The sequence below is a fragment of the Osmia lignaria genome, chromosome 11 (genome assembly GCF_051020975.1).
Source record: "Osmia lignaria lignaria isolate PbOS001 chromosome 11, iyOsmLign1, whole genome shotgun sequence".
NCBI classification, from domain to species: Eukaryota; Metazoa; Arthropoda; class Insecta; order Hymenoptera; family Megachilidae; genus Osmia; species Osmia lignaria.
The window spans coordinates 4,541,772-4,558,674 of record NC_135042.1 but is presented as its reverse complement, the minus strand read 5'-3'; the positions used below and the strand labels follow the sequence as shown (position 1 = coordinate 4,558,674).

The following is a 16,903-nucleotide window of genomic DNA, read 5'->3' as shown; positions in this document are numbered from 1 at the left end:
GCGTTGTTTACAATACGTAATTCAACATAAATTCAGGTAGAAAGAATTTATAGTTAAATAATTCGTATAATTAAATCCTGTTTAATTATAGAAGATTGTGATTATAGTGTATTGATTATTTTACAAGCTTTTACCTTTTTTTAAAAGTGTAACTTAACTAATTTACTTTAACTCTTGAATCGAAACAACGTGAAGGAATCTTGTAATTCTGCCTGGTAGAAAGGTTCTATCTCCCCTTCCTACAGATTGGCAATTAGCCCTGATTAATTCCTTAAAAATGAAGGGAGAGATGCGCGCGTGGCCTGCGGTAGGTAGAAGCCTTTCGCTTCAATAATAGAAGACTAAAAAAGCTAACCACATAGGGGTCCGTATTCGAACAGATAATCTGATCTTCCCTTTCGCTTTTTCTCCACGATCTATTTATCTATACATCTATTCGCTTATCTATTTATCTGTATGTATGGTTGTGCAAAATATTTGATGAAGATATTTGTATACAAGGTGTTCATGCTTACTCATTTATGATATTCAATATAGTACAAAATGATTAATTAGAGTAAATTTTACACTGTTACTTTAAAAATTATTCTACTGATATATAAAAGATTTTAATTAAAAAATCATACATTTAATTTTAGAGTAATACCCTTGTATACGTCTTGTAAGTTTGGATCTCAATTGACCCAGATTTCGCTGTTCATTAACACCTAAATTTAATATTTCATTAATATGAATTATGAAACTCAGTAATTATAGTTAAAACAAAATTCTATTTTTTGATTTCCTGGTTCACTCAACCAAATGTCGCGTACACCATGTCCGGTACTGTACGTGGCAATGCACTTTAATGCCACGGGGCGGCCTACTTAGCGGTTGGCTTGATTAACGTCGAGTGATTAATAGACGCTCCCTCCGTTCGTAAGCAACCCCAACAGCGGCTGCTTCGAAGATCTAATCGCACGATATTTATTGCCCTACGCGTCGTCCACCTCCAGGCTCTTGCCACGTCGATTTTGCAAACTCTCTGTCCCCCTTTCTTCTCTCTCTTCTCTCTTTTCTCCTCCACCTCTTTCTCTCATTTTTATTTTCTTCCATTTCTTGTCTTTTATTTTTCTTCGTTGTTCGAAGTCCATGCGTGAATCTTCTTATTCCTCTGTACCTTCATTCAACCCTTTTTTTTCATGTTTCTTGATCAATTAGAAAGGATCGAATTTCTTAGTATTTATTTGCTGTTGGGAATTCTTTTGTTGCATTTTTTTTAAAACACTTTTATACACTTATTAGTCGTTCCTCTGCTATTCTATCTCTGTACGATCCTATTCCTTCTCTCTACTACTTACCGAGATCAGTGGAGTAGACAGGAGTTTCCAAACAAGCCCGACAAAAGAGCTGCGCTTTGAGCGATTTCATGCCCACGTCTGGTAAACATTAAATGCTGTTCAATTTCAGAAAAGACAATATAATTTTGTTCCAGCCCTGTTTTAAATGACTTTTTAAAGCTTCTGCTTTATTTGCAATTCTGCTGTTAACTAAATTGAAAATAGTATAGATTGCATTGGTACTTGTTTAATCGTCAAATTTTTTACCGAATAGAAAAGTCCAGCCGTGTGTTTGACGTTTTTGATATGCCACAGCTCGTCCCCAAAACGAACACACGTTCGTCTATTACATTTATTCACCATGCTACATGTGTAGGGGAAATTGAAATAGACGAACGCGTTCGTTTAGGGGAGATCTGACGTGTCAGAAATGTCAGATACAGAGCAATAATAGAATATTTGTAACGTGGTCAGTAATGTTGCGAGCTCTATACGTCATATCCATCGATCGCGAAATTTAACCAGAAAACATTCGGGCTAAAAATAACCCCGGTTACGAGGCGAATCGCGATTCGAAGAAAGTTGATTAATATCCCGTGCGTCATAGGGAGGATGGAATCCATTTACAAAAATACTCTTAGAGAATTGAACATTCGAAAAATCAATTTTTTGAAATTTCTGGATCAGATCCTCCCCTTAAAAGGGACATAATTCAAAATAATTGCAAGATCAACGTATCAGGGGTGGAACCGCCTGAGGGCTGAGCATTGCAGCATCCGAGATAAAGTTGTCGTGCATATTATTTCGCGTATTTTATTTATTCAACACACTCGAACAATGACTCGATAATTAAGGCAATGTGTAATTAGCGATTAGCGTTGGCATCATATGGAGTGCCATTTTAATCACGGTAATATACGATCGTGTATCGTTGAATAATTCACTGATTTTGTAGCAGTTGATACTTTTAATTATTTTCAACAAGTGATCGAATTTTTACCTATTTCTATCACTCGTGTTTTCTATTTTACGAAGTGTATTTAAAAAAAAAATATTTTCTGATAATAATAATTCTTCCACGGCAATAAATAACGATATCTTTCGTTGAAACCTCTCGATGACAACAATTATCTCTGTTTCCATATTGATTTAATGGAAACGAGCAAAGTACTAATTCGATGTAATGAGAACGTGGGAAGAAACAGCGAACAAAGTTGCGACTCGGAATCAGTCTCAAAGATCTTCCTTGCCTCCTACGACATCGTTGAACATTATTATCCTCGAGCCCTTTGATCGATAAGAACAGATATCGATAACGGCACGATCTTATCGTATGGGTATGCTCAGATAAACGTGGTCGGTGTTGCATTACACGAACTTGTGATACATAGCCATTGATCCTATCGTTGAATTGAAAAAGAAAAGAAAAAATGAAGAAAAATGTTTATTGTACGTATCCAAACGCTCTGGGCAACTAATACGAATGGGGGAGTGTTGATAAAATTGTTAGTTACAACGAGGTATAGAATAGTTGAATTGTTAAAGTACCTTGTTCTATACCTGAAAATAAATTATTTTTCGGTATCGTTTGAGGCCAAGGATCGAACGGGTTAATGCGACTTTGAACGCAGTAATGGTGTCATGTAAGAGGGTAAAAATCGCGAGTATGATTTTCGAGAAGAAAAATGAAGTGGCAGATGGAAAGGGGATAATAATATAGGTAGCCTGGGGCAGCAACGATGATTAATAAATCAGGAACGGTGTTGAGAGAACAGTTTAACCTGTAACCCCTGAACGATGTATCGTCCTCCCTTTTCCTTTTTACCTTTATCTCTATCGTTCCGTTCCTTTCTCCTCGCGGCGAGCACCGCGATGCGCACACACGACGCGGTGCATATGCATCTTTTTCACGGTGCCTGCATAACGCCGTAGCTGACTTTGTGCCACGAATGCGGCGCGCTTGTGCCTCTCTTCTATAGCCACGCTCACGGCGATACAGATACGTATAGAAGGCCTGTGGGAACAGACCGACTCTGAATGTTAATTGTTCCTTAAATTTATGACAGTCCGCCCTCCACCTCTCGGCTCGCGTTCTCCCACATCGACCGGGCCCCGTTCCACCCTTTCCGGCCGAATAACCATGGCTATTCATTTCGCTGTTTCACCAGCGATCCCTTCAAACGAGCTCGACGATTAACTACGTTTTACTGGCCGCGACCAGCAGAAATTAGCGACTCGAGGGAACCCCATGATTCGTGGCCATTCCTTTAGTTGTCACTCGTCTGGAACTTTGAGCTTCGCCGCCATTCGATATATATATATATGATCAATCTCACCCCCCATTAGAGAGCATTTCTTCATTTTTTTCTTCTTCTCAAAGAGGATTTTGAATTATTTAATTAAGATGTCTGGGAGTTAAAGAGTTAATTGAAATTGAATTCTGAAGTTGCAATACGATTATTCTAACATTTTCTCGAGAGTACAATGGCTGTGAAGATTACCGGTATTGTTTATGGGACAGAATTGAAGCGGCTCTATTGTATCGATAACAGCTATCGAAGCTCATTAGTCCATTCTTTCGGTCTTCTTTCTTCTGCGATACCAGACGTATTATTGACATTTCTTGTTAGTCAAATTTATGAAAATGTTGTTCAGAGGAAGAATTTTGTTGCTATATCGGTAATGATTAAAAGAAGCACATATGTAAATTAATGATAACAAGTGATGTGGTGTAAATTAATAACAGAGTTCGTTTTAAATCTCAAAGTAGAGCATCGCATTTGAATAATCATTAATGTGTATCAAATGAAAACAGTAGTTGTATACAAATCTTCATAAAAGAAAAAATAATTAAAGTGGAATTTTTACATTAAGAGAATCAAACACATTTTTTAATTAGAACGGTTATACAATGTGTTAACAATAAATTACTTAAAAATTTTACTTAGTATTATAACACTCTAATGCTCTCCATGTTTATACTTATATACTAAAAAATTCCTGAGGTAGACTGACAGACAAAATGGGCCAGACCTGGTGCACTTAATAAAGACAGCATAACGTCCTGGGCCCAAGATTACCATATGAATCGGTAAGACAGCATGAAAAGGAGCAGTCACACTATCCTAATCACGAACGCACACACTCGTACATATCGCGGCTGGCTTTTGTGTGTGGTCTGAAAACGTATGCCTGCACGGGTACGTGTCTGTCATCGATTGTCAGTCAGCTTGACGAGCCATCGCTCATTTTCCTGTCAACGCGTTTCACGTATACGTGCTAGCGGCTAAGCGCTTCTCCCAACCGGTTCCACAATTACCTGACGACATTATCACGTCGTATAAGAATATACAGGGTGTACCAGCTACATGCTATTAATCATGGGACTTCTGTCATTTTAGAATAAATCTTTGTTAGTGGGGTAATTTCACAAAAATTGGTATAAACTTAGAAATTTTTTAATGGTACAATTTGATATATTTTTATTATAAAATTCTTCTAACGGTATATTTATTTATTGAAACGGTAATAATAATTAGTTGATTAGTTGATTTTCACTTATTTAGACTTGTACCGAGAATAAGAATTTTTAAATTCGGTTTTGAGTTTAAATCCTTTAGACTGCTAAGAATATATCGCGAAGAAAAATCCGCGCACCCTTTTATGGATTAACCAAAAAAAGAAATATCAAGAAAGTTCGGGCTACCTTAAAAGTCCTGGTGTCCACGAGGCAAGCGAGACCATAATTTACTACGTTCATATGACGATCCGTTTTATGCGGAGTGTCTTGGTGGTTACTAAAAACGACAATGCGGATACCATCTTCCTGGATCACTTTCGATATCCTGGAAATGGTAAGGCCTCGTGTTAAAACGTCGCAATAATGTCATTATTAACGTTGAGAATTTTACGGCTCGTTAATTTTCGCCACGTTTTCCATCCGGACAGTGAATAAATTAGTTTCATCGAGGGGTAGGGATTGTGCCGTAAACAAAGAACAAGTCTTAAATGGGAAATCGGAGAAACCGGTCTTTAAGGATTTTAAAATCACGCCGGTCCACTGTCCGTCGATTTTAAGAGGGTTTATTAAACGTCCAGCGACCTTAAAGTGATTTATCCTTTTTGAAATAGTAAGTTGTGTACGTAAGATTCTTAAACGCAGCAATTTGTTCAGTTATTTAAAAGAAATTTCAACCGTAAACGTGTTTCTCGTTGTCTGTTTTAATAATCTCTTTGATCTTTCACGTAGCTAATAAATTATTCTAGCAGAAAAAACAACGAAAGATCGGATGAATTTAATGGTGCATAAAATTTGTTTACCAGAATGTCTGTGAAAAAAATGAGAATAGAAATACGAGGTTGCAGAAAGACGCTAGTAGTATGCGTCAGTTAGTGGCAGACGTCGGCCTCCGCTAAAAATAACATTCATTGATTTCGCGTTCTGAATGAACGACCGTTCGAACGAGAATGAGACAACATAGTACACCGTCGAGAAAAGGGGGTGTAGTTATGTAGAAAAGAATGGCACAATATCTAAGAATGTGGAAGTCTAGCTTCCTTGGATTACGTTCGAGGGGATATACAGGGTGTTCGTTAAGTTGATTGAAAGATAATTCCTCTTAGTCATCAATTCAGCAATGATGCATATATTTCAACTTGGAATAAAATTTATTAATCTATTTCATATGCTATTTTTCTAAGTACCATCTGAAAGTAGAAATAAAAAATAATTAAAAAATTCAATTTATCATATTAAGAATTCGATATGTTATTTTACTGAAAATATTTTAATTTATTCATCTTAATTATTTTTGGATGATCTTAGGAGGGGAGTATAAGTTAGCCTGGCTGTTTCGGACACCCTGTATAAGGCTGTTCGATAGATATCCCTTTTGTGGTTCGGCAACCACGTACCGCCTACGTTTCCTCGTAATGTCATCTTGAATTTTGGACGATGTTACGGGGATAAATATTACAAATATTCTAGCAAGGAAACGACGGTTCGAAGACGGATTCTAGTTTACCGTTTGTATGACTCATGGATATCATAATTTTCGTACACGATTAAGCCCATTGACAACTAGCCTCGTTTATTCTATCAATACCAACGTAAACTAAGTCTTAGACATGATCAACAAAATCCAAACACATGGATCAATCAATCAATCAATTACAATAGTGTATACATGTAAAGACACTTTCTTATCTACGAAGATATGATTACGTTTCTCTGGTCAAACGTACGGCTGGAAATGGATTTTTGCGTGGTTGTATACCTAGAGTTTTGTCTACTACGTGGGTAGATATAGAGTCAGCAACGCCCACGTCGTCGCCGCGATGCTGACCTGGCCAGAGGGTGGTTGTAGCGTGAAAATGTCAGACGAGTTGGCTGATACGGTACTCCCACGCTCGGAAAAGTGGGGCAAAGTTGATTCATTCATCCACTGATTCAGAAGCGTGGGCGTACGAGCAGAAGGGGTCGAAGGAGACCGCAATCGTCGGTAGCTTCTTTTGCGTACGGAGAACCCTCTTCCTCCTCCCCCACGAATCTTCGAAATTTGGATCGATGTTCGGATTGTTCGAGGGAATTCCCGCGACCGCGTGGGTTTTCATCGCTGTTTCCGCCTGTCTTATACTTTATTTTTTCGGATCGACGTGGTGCGTAGGTCGCGGAAAACGTGGTACAAATCACTGTCGACGAAATGACTCCTACGATCAGTAGCGGATTTTACCTTCCGGTGACTAGTGAAATGTAAAAAGCAATCCAACAATTTTAGCTAAAAAAACAACTTCACAAAAAAATTTGTAGCAATTCTTTAACGTATTCTTTGAAGGCATTTTTGATAGCTATTATTTGCAATTAAGAAATCGTTAAAATGTTTAGAAAGATGGTAATTAGTTGGCGATGAATTTTTTTCTTGTACACAGAATAAATTTAATTTAAATGTGAAAATTTGTCCAACAAATGATACATATCCATTAAGGGTGGAACTGTCGTTTAAAAAAAATAGAAAATAGAGCACTTAGATGATTCTCTCTTATAATTTATGTTATTTTACGTCTGACTTATGGTCTTCATTAATAAAAAAGATGATGGTAGAAGAACAGAAATGCCGAACTTTCGTTTGCCTGGCGATTCGTAGACGTCTTGTTCGAGGAAACTCGATCGATCTGTTTTTCATCTGACGCAACTTCCCCCAGTAATGTCCGTAGTCTGATGAAGCTATAGCTTGATCGTTACTCGAGAGTCATTATAGCACCGACTGTTATAATAAAATTTTATAGATAAATAATTATCATTAAAAGCAAATTCCATGAGTAGCAGAATTTATACAAGTAACATTTTATGCCAGATCTTATTTTAATTAAAATATAATAATTAATCGTTCCTCGAGTGAATACACGTTTGGAAAATCGAATAAATGAAATTTTCCTCAAATCAAATATAGCATGATTAATAGCAATAATTAAGAATGTTTAAACAAGTTAATACAAAATAAACAGATGTTGTGAGCAACATCAGCCTAAGAAAGTTCCACTTTCGAATTGCAATTAACAGTTATATCTTCTTCTTCTTCTGTCTTCTTTCTTGCTAGGCCGGAACTTGTTTCCTTCAGCAACTTCCTCGGTTAATTCCATATCCAAGTTGTCACTCCATCTTTTCTGCGGTCTACCAGCACTTCTTTTATCGGTTGGTGATTTATCTCTGGTAATTTTCACAACCCTCCTCCCTACCATTCTGTTTATATGTTTGTTTCATCCCTGTTTCCGTTTGTACATCCGGTCGATAATATTCTCTACATTGCATTTCCTCTTGATATTTTCATTTATTTATACTTTTCCCTGATAATTTTCATTCTTGTATTTTTGAAAAATTTTCTATCTTAGATTCCTTTATAATATTTTTGAAATTTTAATGTTATCAGTCCATACTGATCATGGTATTGAATCATGGTGTTTTACTTACTTTCATATCTTCTTCGACAGTTCGTGTTCTTATGGTTTCGCTTGCCACATTTTCGACGTCTCTTTTGACTTTTCTCCAGCTCTGAGAAGTACTTGTCCTCCTCTTTAACACTCTGCTACCCTTGTTGGGTAGAATTGTTTGATCCTTTTCGAAATGATCCAATAACAAATTGTTCTGAATCTGATTAGAATTAATACTTCACCTAGATTTTTATTGATAAGTTATTAAATCAATTAACAATTTTTCGATTATTATAAATTGACCTATAACTCGGTTGACATAATAAAAATGAGATATTCTTTAATTAAGAGAAGATCGAAATGAAAAATTATACGAATCTCCCGAGCAGGACAAGTTACACACCCACGAGAAAGGATGAACGGTTACGTAAGTCCGTAATATTTGGGCTAGAACCGCGAAATGATGCAAGCGGACGATTCACGGCCACAAATCCGGAATCTGAAGTTCCCAGGCACTCATGGACATCCTCTATCCGGATATCCTATACACCGCTAAACACAATGCACACCGTCTGCTATTTCTGGCTGTTCGCCATTGTCGATAACCTTTGCATTGTCGACCCGATGATGGGAGTAGCAAGATAGGAATACCGTCTGTTGTCGACGATTCGTGAAATCGGTCGAAATTCGTGAAATCGCTCCTTAGCAAGGATGCAAAAAAGGTCGAAGGTCGGCTGGTGAAGTCTGGCCACGGTTAATGGAAAATGGCTAGCAAATAGGCGAAAAGTGTTCGCCAGAAAATATCACGGAGCACGCAACTTTTGCCCTTAACATTTTGGGGACACCCACGCGTTAGGAAATGATCGTATCAGAAGATGAACTGGTATCTACGATCGTGACGCAGAAAAATTCTATTCGTTATTTTTAGGATCGTTTCGTTATTTCCATTATTCGTGACATTAAAATGTATGGAGACGACTGTATCGAAAGGGTTAATATTTCATCTGTATACCTGGATCTACAGTGGTGGACAGAATAATTTTTTTAAATTTTGATTTTTTGAGAAATAGAAATCAACGATGATGAAAACGTTTCATTAGAAAATTCCGATACGATGCGATAAATCTGACGATTTGCCCGCTAGATATTAGTTAAAGAAACAGAGTGACGTTTGCCGGAAGCGGATACCACTAATAACGCGTGAAGGAATAACTGCATCGAAGCGTGAAGCAAAAAACATAAAGAATATCTTTGGAATAGCTTAAGCGCATGGAATTTCATTGAATAAATATCGCGATGGCGCCGTTTGGTATTTGGTCGGGCCTGACGTGGCGCCTAAACGCGCCGCGTGTCAACAAATTACTATTCAACCAGGCAAAATTCGAAGAAGGTAGAAGTGCCAGTTCGCTCGCGAGCCTTTTCACCGTTCGCGTCGGTTAATTTGCAACGAAATGCAAACGGGGACGGGGATGAAATTCGAACGAAAGCAGAGAAAAGGGACTGCCCACGTAATCATCGTACCTGGTTCTTTTCTCTTCTTTTTCTTTTTTCTTCGATCGCGACCCGACACGCTGGAAAAATTAGACTTTCGTCCGACGAAAATAGACCACGGATCACAATGCCATGACACAGATCGAAACAAAAAGAATTCTACGAAAAAAGTGGTTGAACCGTATAAAATTCCGGGGATCTCTTGCGACGAGTCGACCGAATACGGTATGATCAGTGAACCACAAGATCGTGAAATCAGTGATGCGTGCAATTTATGTTTGCATAAATGTGACGATATCCTCTTTTTATAAGCTGATGAATTATAAATTCATATTTTATTTTAATGTATAAAAATTTCATGCGATACGAAAACGTAAGAAGAATGATTACAAAATATTCTTTTTAATATAATTCTTCAACATATTTTACTATGAATTCTTCTTAAGAAATAAAAATTTTTGTTTCGTCTCAGCATTCGAAACAATTCAGCGTCCATAAATGTACGGACCTTTTCATCTTTCATCGAACCATCGAGTTCGTTTATATGAGTCGTCTCTGGAACAATCAGATTCCGACAATTCTCGGAAGAATGATACAAAAGTCATTCATTCTTACAGCAGTTTTACCTGAAACTTCTTCAAATCCACTTTTCTTCGATCTCGTAAAATAGCGTTGAAAAGTTCTCGTAGCAAGGGCTTTCGTGGTATTTAACGAGCCGGTATCCTTGTCGGCAGGATGTTTTATTTGAGACTGTCGATGTTACTCGTGACATCGTTTATTCCTTTACGACGCTTGTTTCTATCTCTGAAACCGCATTGTACAAACTTTCCCGTTGTAATTTATCGAGCAAGATGGCTGCGATATTTCATCTCGTTTAAACATAATTTAAATATTAATTTGTATATTATCCTTCTCTTTCGTTACTAGTGTTGCGTTTTAAAGAAATAAAAGAGCGACATCAAGTTATACTTTATCGGTGAAAACTCGATTCAGGCCGTTCTTTTAGTGGAAATATCGAATTTCGAACATCGAACAGGCGTGTAACCGCGGGTCTCGACCCTCGATATCGGGAATCGACTTTGGCCGATACCCAAAACGATCTGCAGATGCAGAACTCCAGCCAGTGATCTGCGAACAGAGGAAAGAGAACTGGCCGAGAAACGTCGAATTTTTCGGGTAGGCCTGATTGAGTATCATAATACAATATTCCTGTGCACTGATATCGAGTTTGCTTCCAGCCAAAATAATTAATCAGGAGTATTGTATCGGATAGACAAAAACAAAGAGTATCGCGATTTTTAGAATGAAATCAATAAACTTTCAAATTATCCATTTATAAAATAAATGTGATTAGAATAATCAGATAGAAAGAAGATCGTCAAAATTAATTACAGAAATTAATTAATTATTTCAAGGGCTACCTTGCTTGATAAATTTGGTTTAAAAATTCCAAAAGATAATAGTAAAAATAAATTTTATTCATTATTTTTTGCCATAGCAAGGCTTAGATAGGTAGCTCAGGGTTGTAGCCCTCCTTAGACCTTCCCTTGGCCTGGCATTGGTTTAAATAGTTTTTAAGAAAGTGCTTTTAGAAACTATTTACACCGAGGTTTGTTGCGCTACAAGCAGAGCCAAGGGTGAACGACCTCTTACTGTTTGATAGCATCTACTTGCTGTGCGCGCGATCGCGTGTCCACAGGTCCATCCTTCGGGAGGATGGTTCCCAGGAGGACGTCGCGCGGGACCAAGAGGAATTCAGAAGTTAAGTACTCAGAGGAGGACGCGAAACGCACGCCTTGCGGACAGACGACATGATATATGTACGCGTAATGTAGCGCGATAACATGAGTTTCGGAGTAATTGTTTACGCGTGCCAAGTGAGTTATTTGGCACGTGGCCATGGCCGAGGGCAATGAGGGAGGCACCCACGTGGTCGGCCGACTGCACGCGGGATTTACTCTCTCTCCTTTTCTCTTTCCGTTTTCCCTTTACTTTCTTCACTCTCCCTTCCCAAGTGTAGGCACGTACCTTACAACAATCGAATAATATATACATGACAAAGAAGAAATTTTTGTCTTCTGTTTCATAGAGTATTTTGCATTTGTTACGTAACATATTTGAATTGTTTGAATTGCCGCCCTGCTTTAGTTAAAACATTGACCGTCGCAGTGAAAATAGCTATGTTTAGTCAGACACGTTTTGATTACAGTCAGTTATCATTAATAATGTCAGTTTTTATTATTAATGATAAGACGTTATTATCAATGTCAGTTTTTATTATTAATGATAAGACGTTATTATCAATGTCAGTTTTTTTAGTCAAGAGGTCAATGGAATCTTGAAAATTGTGGGAGTAGTGCTCGAATAGTTTTATGGTGGCCCTAGTGTTGCGTAGAAAACGGCGTAATATAATTGTTATGTTACACTCTAGGGATCGCGTGCTATAGTCGCAATATATCAGTTCGCGTCTTGTATTATTATATAATGTCGGGAAAAGTTTATAACAGTGCTGCGTATATGGATTGTTTTAGTTTGGTGATAGAGATTTGGAAAAGGTCAATGTCGTGTTGCAAGGTGTTGACCAGAATGCAGATTCTACTAATGGTGTCGTGATGACCACATCTAGAGGCGAAACGTAGAGGTTACAAAAAAGGTTGGCGTCCCTAGTGCTGCACGGAGGTAAGTAAAAATTAATCATCCATAGTAGCGCAAATAATAATTACTTTAAATGAGTACAATTTGAAATTAAGTACAAATGCTTTGATATTTTTACATTTTGGTACACCTATAGTGAAAAATTTCCTTTGTGCTTTCCACATTGAAAAATAGTTTTGGTGTGTACGTTTATTCCAAAGAAAGCGTAAATATTAGTTTTCGCGTTAAAATGTATCAGCATACCCGAATGAAATGTTGATTCTTTCGCTAATGATTAAATTGAGTTACGAGATCGAAGGATGATTTTTCAACGGGACGGAGAGTATGGACATTGAAATTTCCTGACATTCTCTTATTGTCTGAAACCTTTTTAACTCGGCGAAGTAAATGGGTCGAGGACTGCATCCTAGCTGATTTATATATCGTTGAATCCCTCTTTCCTTGAAAATCTCGCGACTCTCGTTCGGTGCAACGAAATCTAAATCATCAGTGACGTCATAAATCCAACGAGTTCAGGATATTGTTACAGGAAGTCGATCGATTGCGTCACGCATCCTTCTTTTCGGAAAGTAAATTCAAACGGGAATTACCCTCGAATGTCGTCGATGAATTATACGAAGGAAACAACGGAAAATGTCGAGAGAGAAGTTCCTGTTGCGCGAAAAATAGAACCGTTTGTGGCGACGTAACGACAATCCTGAAAATAACATTAAATATATATCTAAAGCAAAATGATCCAACGAATTGTAAACAAAACGAAAAGAACGACGAGGCAATTTATTCGTGATAACGGACCGTGTTATGACCCTGCAAAATTTCACTGATCCGACTTTCTTCCGTCTTCTTCGAGAACTTAACTTCAAAGATTTATACGTCCTTAGGAAGCGACTCGATGAAAGTATGGCGTCACAATGAAATTTCAAATGCCGTGATTTTTGCCTTCCAAAAATACCCTCGATACAATGCTCAACTCGCGAGCGTTCTTTCTTCTCATCCAAGACTAACGACGTTTTATAAAACGAGCGAAGCTACGTAATTGCTTGCCAAAAGTAAGATTATGACTTCGCTGGAGATGCAAACATTCGGCGATCCGTGTTTCGAAAGGCAAAACCTTGGAATTTCGCTTGTTGCGTCACCAAAAACGTCGCCACTCTAATGGGTGAACTAGAAAATTTCCAAGGGGTAGATTTCGTCAGCGACGCGTGTTTTGTTTCGTCAGCAACCGTGTGCTTTCATGCGATAGTAAATTGCAATTTTTATTGTTACGACGTTTAATGTCGTATCGTTTTTGCATGACATTGGAGGTCGTGGATTTTAATGTCATGACACTGTGACATTTCTATGTGGATGCTCCTACGCGGTTCGTCTAGTAACTTAGGTGACGAAATTAAGGAATTCTTTAATCAGTAGGATTAATATGAAATGGGGAAAAATAATTTGAACGCAAAATATTGTAGCAATTACAATTATCCCAAAGGGGGTGAACGGATATTTAACAATTTTATAATTTTCATTTATGTCTGAAGCTCAAGACAATCTGTCAGCTAGGGGTAGAAATATTTAGGGTTCACTAAAAATCGCGGCTTCTACACTCGTGCCATTTTTTCAGATATTTTATGCACTTTTCTCGTGATATTACAGTTACCAGTCCAAATCAAATGTCATGAGTTCTAAATAACAAAAGTTACGAGTTTATTATTTCATTATTATTAAAAATCTACCTTTAAGACGAATCACAGTGTAGTAGCGAAGCGTCTATCGAAAGAAAGTCGTCGAAGAAATGGAGATTCATTTTAGGGAGAAATACTGGTCCGCGCGATAAAGTCCTTGGTCCTTGGTCCGCGAGGGTGGCGGCGTCGTCGGTGACGGCGCTGTCGGGGGAGGCGCGACGGAGACGGTGGCGTCGTTGGCGGGTGGCGATGGTGGGGGTACGAAATAAGGGTAGTTTTCAGAGGTGGGGGCGGAGGTTCGTCAGTTTCCGGGTTGTTCCGGAGTGAGTTGAGGGCGTCGTGGGGCGTCGCGGGGGGAGGGAGGGCAGTAGGAGCCGCGGGCCACGACACGACGAAGCGTCGCGACGTCAGTAGAGCGCCGCGCTATCGACCACCGCCACGAGACACCGTCGTCGTCGTCGTCGTCGTCGTCGTCGTCCTCCTCGTCCTCGTCCTCGTCTTCTTCTTCTTCTTCTTCCTCCTTGTCGTCCTTCCTGGTGATCAGCTCGCGTGTTCGGATCAGTGTTTGTCGAAACGGGGCCGATACTGGTAACCAGGAGAAAGAGGATAACGAAGGATCCACGACGTGTTAAGGAAGCTTCGATCCTGGTCGATTTGTTCGCGAATTTAACCGGACGCGCCACGAGGATCGCACGGCGGCGCGTTGCGTGCACGCGTGTCGTTCGCACGCGTGTCCGTCGACGAGTAGTAAACGGGACGCCAAGGTCGTGCCGCCGGTTAACTGGGTGCGTGCGTGAATACACAGTTAAACCAGCGTCGTCTCGGTACCAACAGCCACCCCGTGTGAGACCCAATGACTGTCCATCCAGGGACCACAGGAGACACATGTTCGTTATAAGGTCAGTGCACGAAATCTACACCGGTGTCCTCCTATCTGCCTCGATCACCGCTACTTCTCTTAGTTTACTTCGCGATACCACACTGGATACCACTCTGAAGACAATGCGGACGCGATCGAGGATTTTTCACGTTGCTGTTAAACGGTAACGGATTTTACACATCATGCTTTCCATTTGCTCTTGTGATACCAACTTAACCTGTTTTCCTCGAAGTGTGACTCGAACGAAATTCTACTTGTGCAATTGTTAACACTTTGAGTGTTCCTTTTTCAATGAATTCGTTGTACAAGGTGGACCAGTAGTTACCAGCATCCTAATTATTTGGAATATTATCAGAGTTAGAATAATTTTGGGACGAAGGTGGATACTGCGTGATGATAACATGTTTTTCGTTGGAGCTGTTTAAAATGTATGAACCTTATCTTGGTCCTTTTTAATGCAATGTACGCTGTGGGGGTCGCCGGTGACCGGTATCAAGAATTTAACCCGGAGAATTATTTCTGGCTTTTTGTAATCTACCCTAATAGATAGGGGAGGAAGAATTTTTCAGTCTAACTTTGATACGATTTTGATAACGGTTTCATTTTGTTAACTCTTTATCCAATTGGATCAATGGTTCACTTTTGCGTTGAGTGGTGACTGTTTCCCTAGATTTCAGCAGTTCATAATGAACTATATACAGAAAAGTGCTTTGTGATCGTGGATGTTGCGTTTCAGACTTGATTCGCATCCAACCACCTGATACAAAATTGCAACTTCATGCAAAAATGTGGTTAACCCATTTCTCTTTCTTCTGTGTCTTTCCAAGTTGTCTTAAGTGCTTTCAAACGACGACCTTATTTAATTAAATGGGTGATTTTTCAAGAACAAGAAGTCAAAATTGGATAATTGTTAACTTTTTGTAATAAAGCAAAAGAAAAATCTTTTTCTATACAGTGTACTTTTCATTTGAAAATATCATTTTAATTATTATAGTTTTCGAAAAATTAGTGATAATAATCACTGGTCCACACTGCAACATTCCTATGATTTTTAGCTCTTAAACAATATTTCAAATATTTAACAACATTGTTTGTAAAGCACTCAAAGTGTTAATTTCTTTACGCTTCTCATATACAGAATGTCCCATATAACATGGTACTACGCTTTGGGTCTGATTCTACATGCAAATATAAATTGAAAGTGTAAAATAATACCTTTTCGTTTTCACAAAAATGAAGCTGGATATACCAAAATTTTATTCAACATTTTTGACTTATAAATAGTAGCAAGTAGTACTACGTTATGCAGGGCAGCTGGTGTATAGTACGTACCAAATATTTGCATTGTTTTATGATCGTAAATGGTCACTATTATCTACACTATAGGTACTTATATTCAGACAACAAACAAAATTAGCCGAACTATAGTTATGAAATAGTAAAAAATAGAAAGAAGTTTCATTAGATAAAATTAAACGCTATCAATTGGAGCATCACGTAATTCATACATCAGCTCCGGAAGTGGGGGCGTTTTAAAGATTTCCCAGTCATCTTCACTGTTTTAAATAGAACTGCATATTCTTTTTTTACGTGAATCGATTCTTTCGAATCTTCTACTTTGAACATACTGTTACAAAATCAATAGTTTTTGTCGATGTCAAGATCGTAAATTTAATTGCCAGTCTAATAAAATAATGCTTTTGATAGATTATTTTTTCAATTACCATTTTTCAAAATATAATGTACATGATATAGTAAATTTATATAAAGTAAAAAATAATAATATAAAAGTCAAAGTACGTAAGCTATCAAGGTATCAAAGCAGAGACATCATAAGGAGAATGCCACAGTGAAAACGGCCGTGTATAGTCAGACACAATATAATTCCAATTATGCAATTTTTCGGTTTAAGCTTTTCTTTGGATACCTTGAGTGAGTGATATATATTTAATGTAATTCAT

At 38.2% G+C, this 16,903-nt stretch overlaps 1 protein-coding gene across 2 annotated transcripts in view; it reads left to right on the top strand.

Moving 5' to 3' along the window:
- Positions 1–16,903, top strand: part of LOC117604087 (fibroblast growth factor 18) — a 106,677-nt gene that overhangs the window by 3,956 nt on the left and 85,818 nt on the right. Inside the window, exon 2 of one of the 2 annotated variants that reach the window (XM_034323805.2) lies at positions 12,269–12,416. Coding sequence is in view for 1 of the 2 variants with exons in the window: in XM_034323803.2 (XP_034179694.1) it covers positions 14,948–14,961 (14 nt within the window). In the remaining variant the exon portion in view is untranslated. Of the gene's footprint in view, positions 1–12,268; positions 12,417–14,456; positions 14,962–16,903 lie in introns of those variants that run through there. The other variant, XM_034323803.2, reaches the window with a different exon arrangement.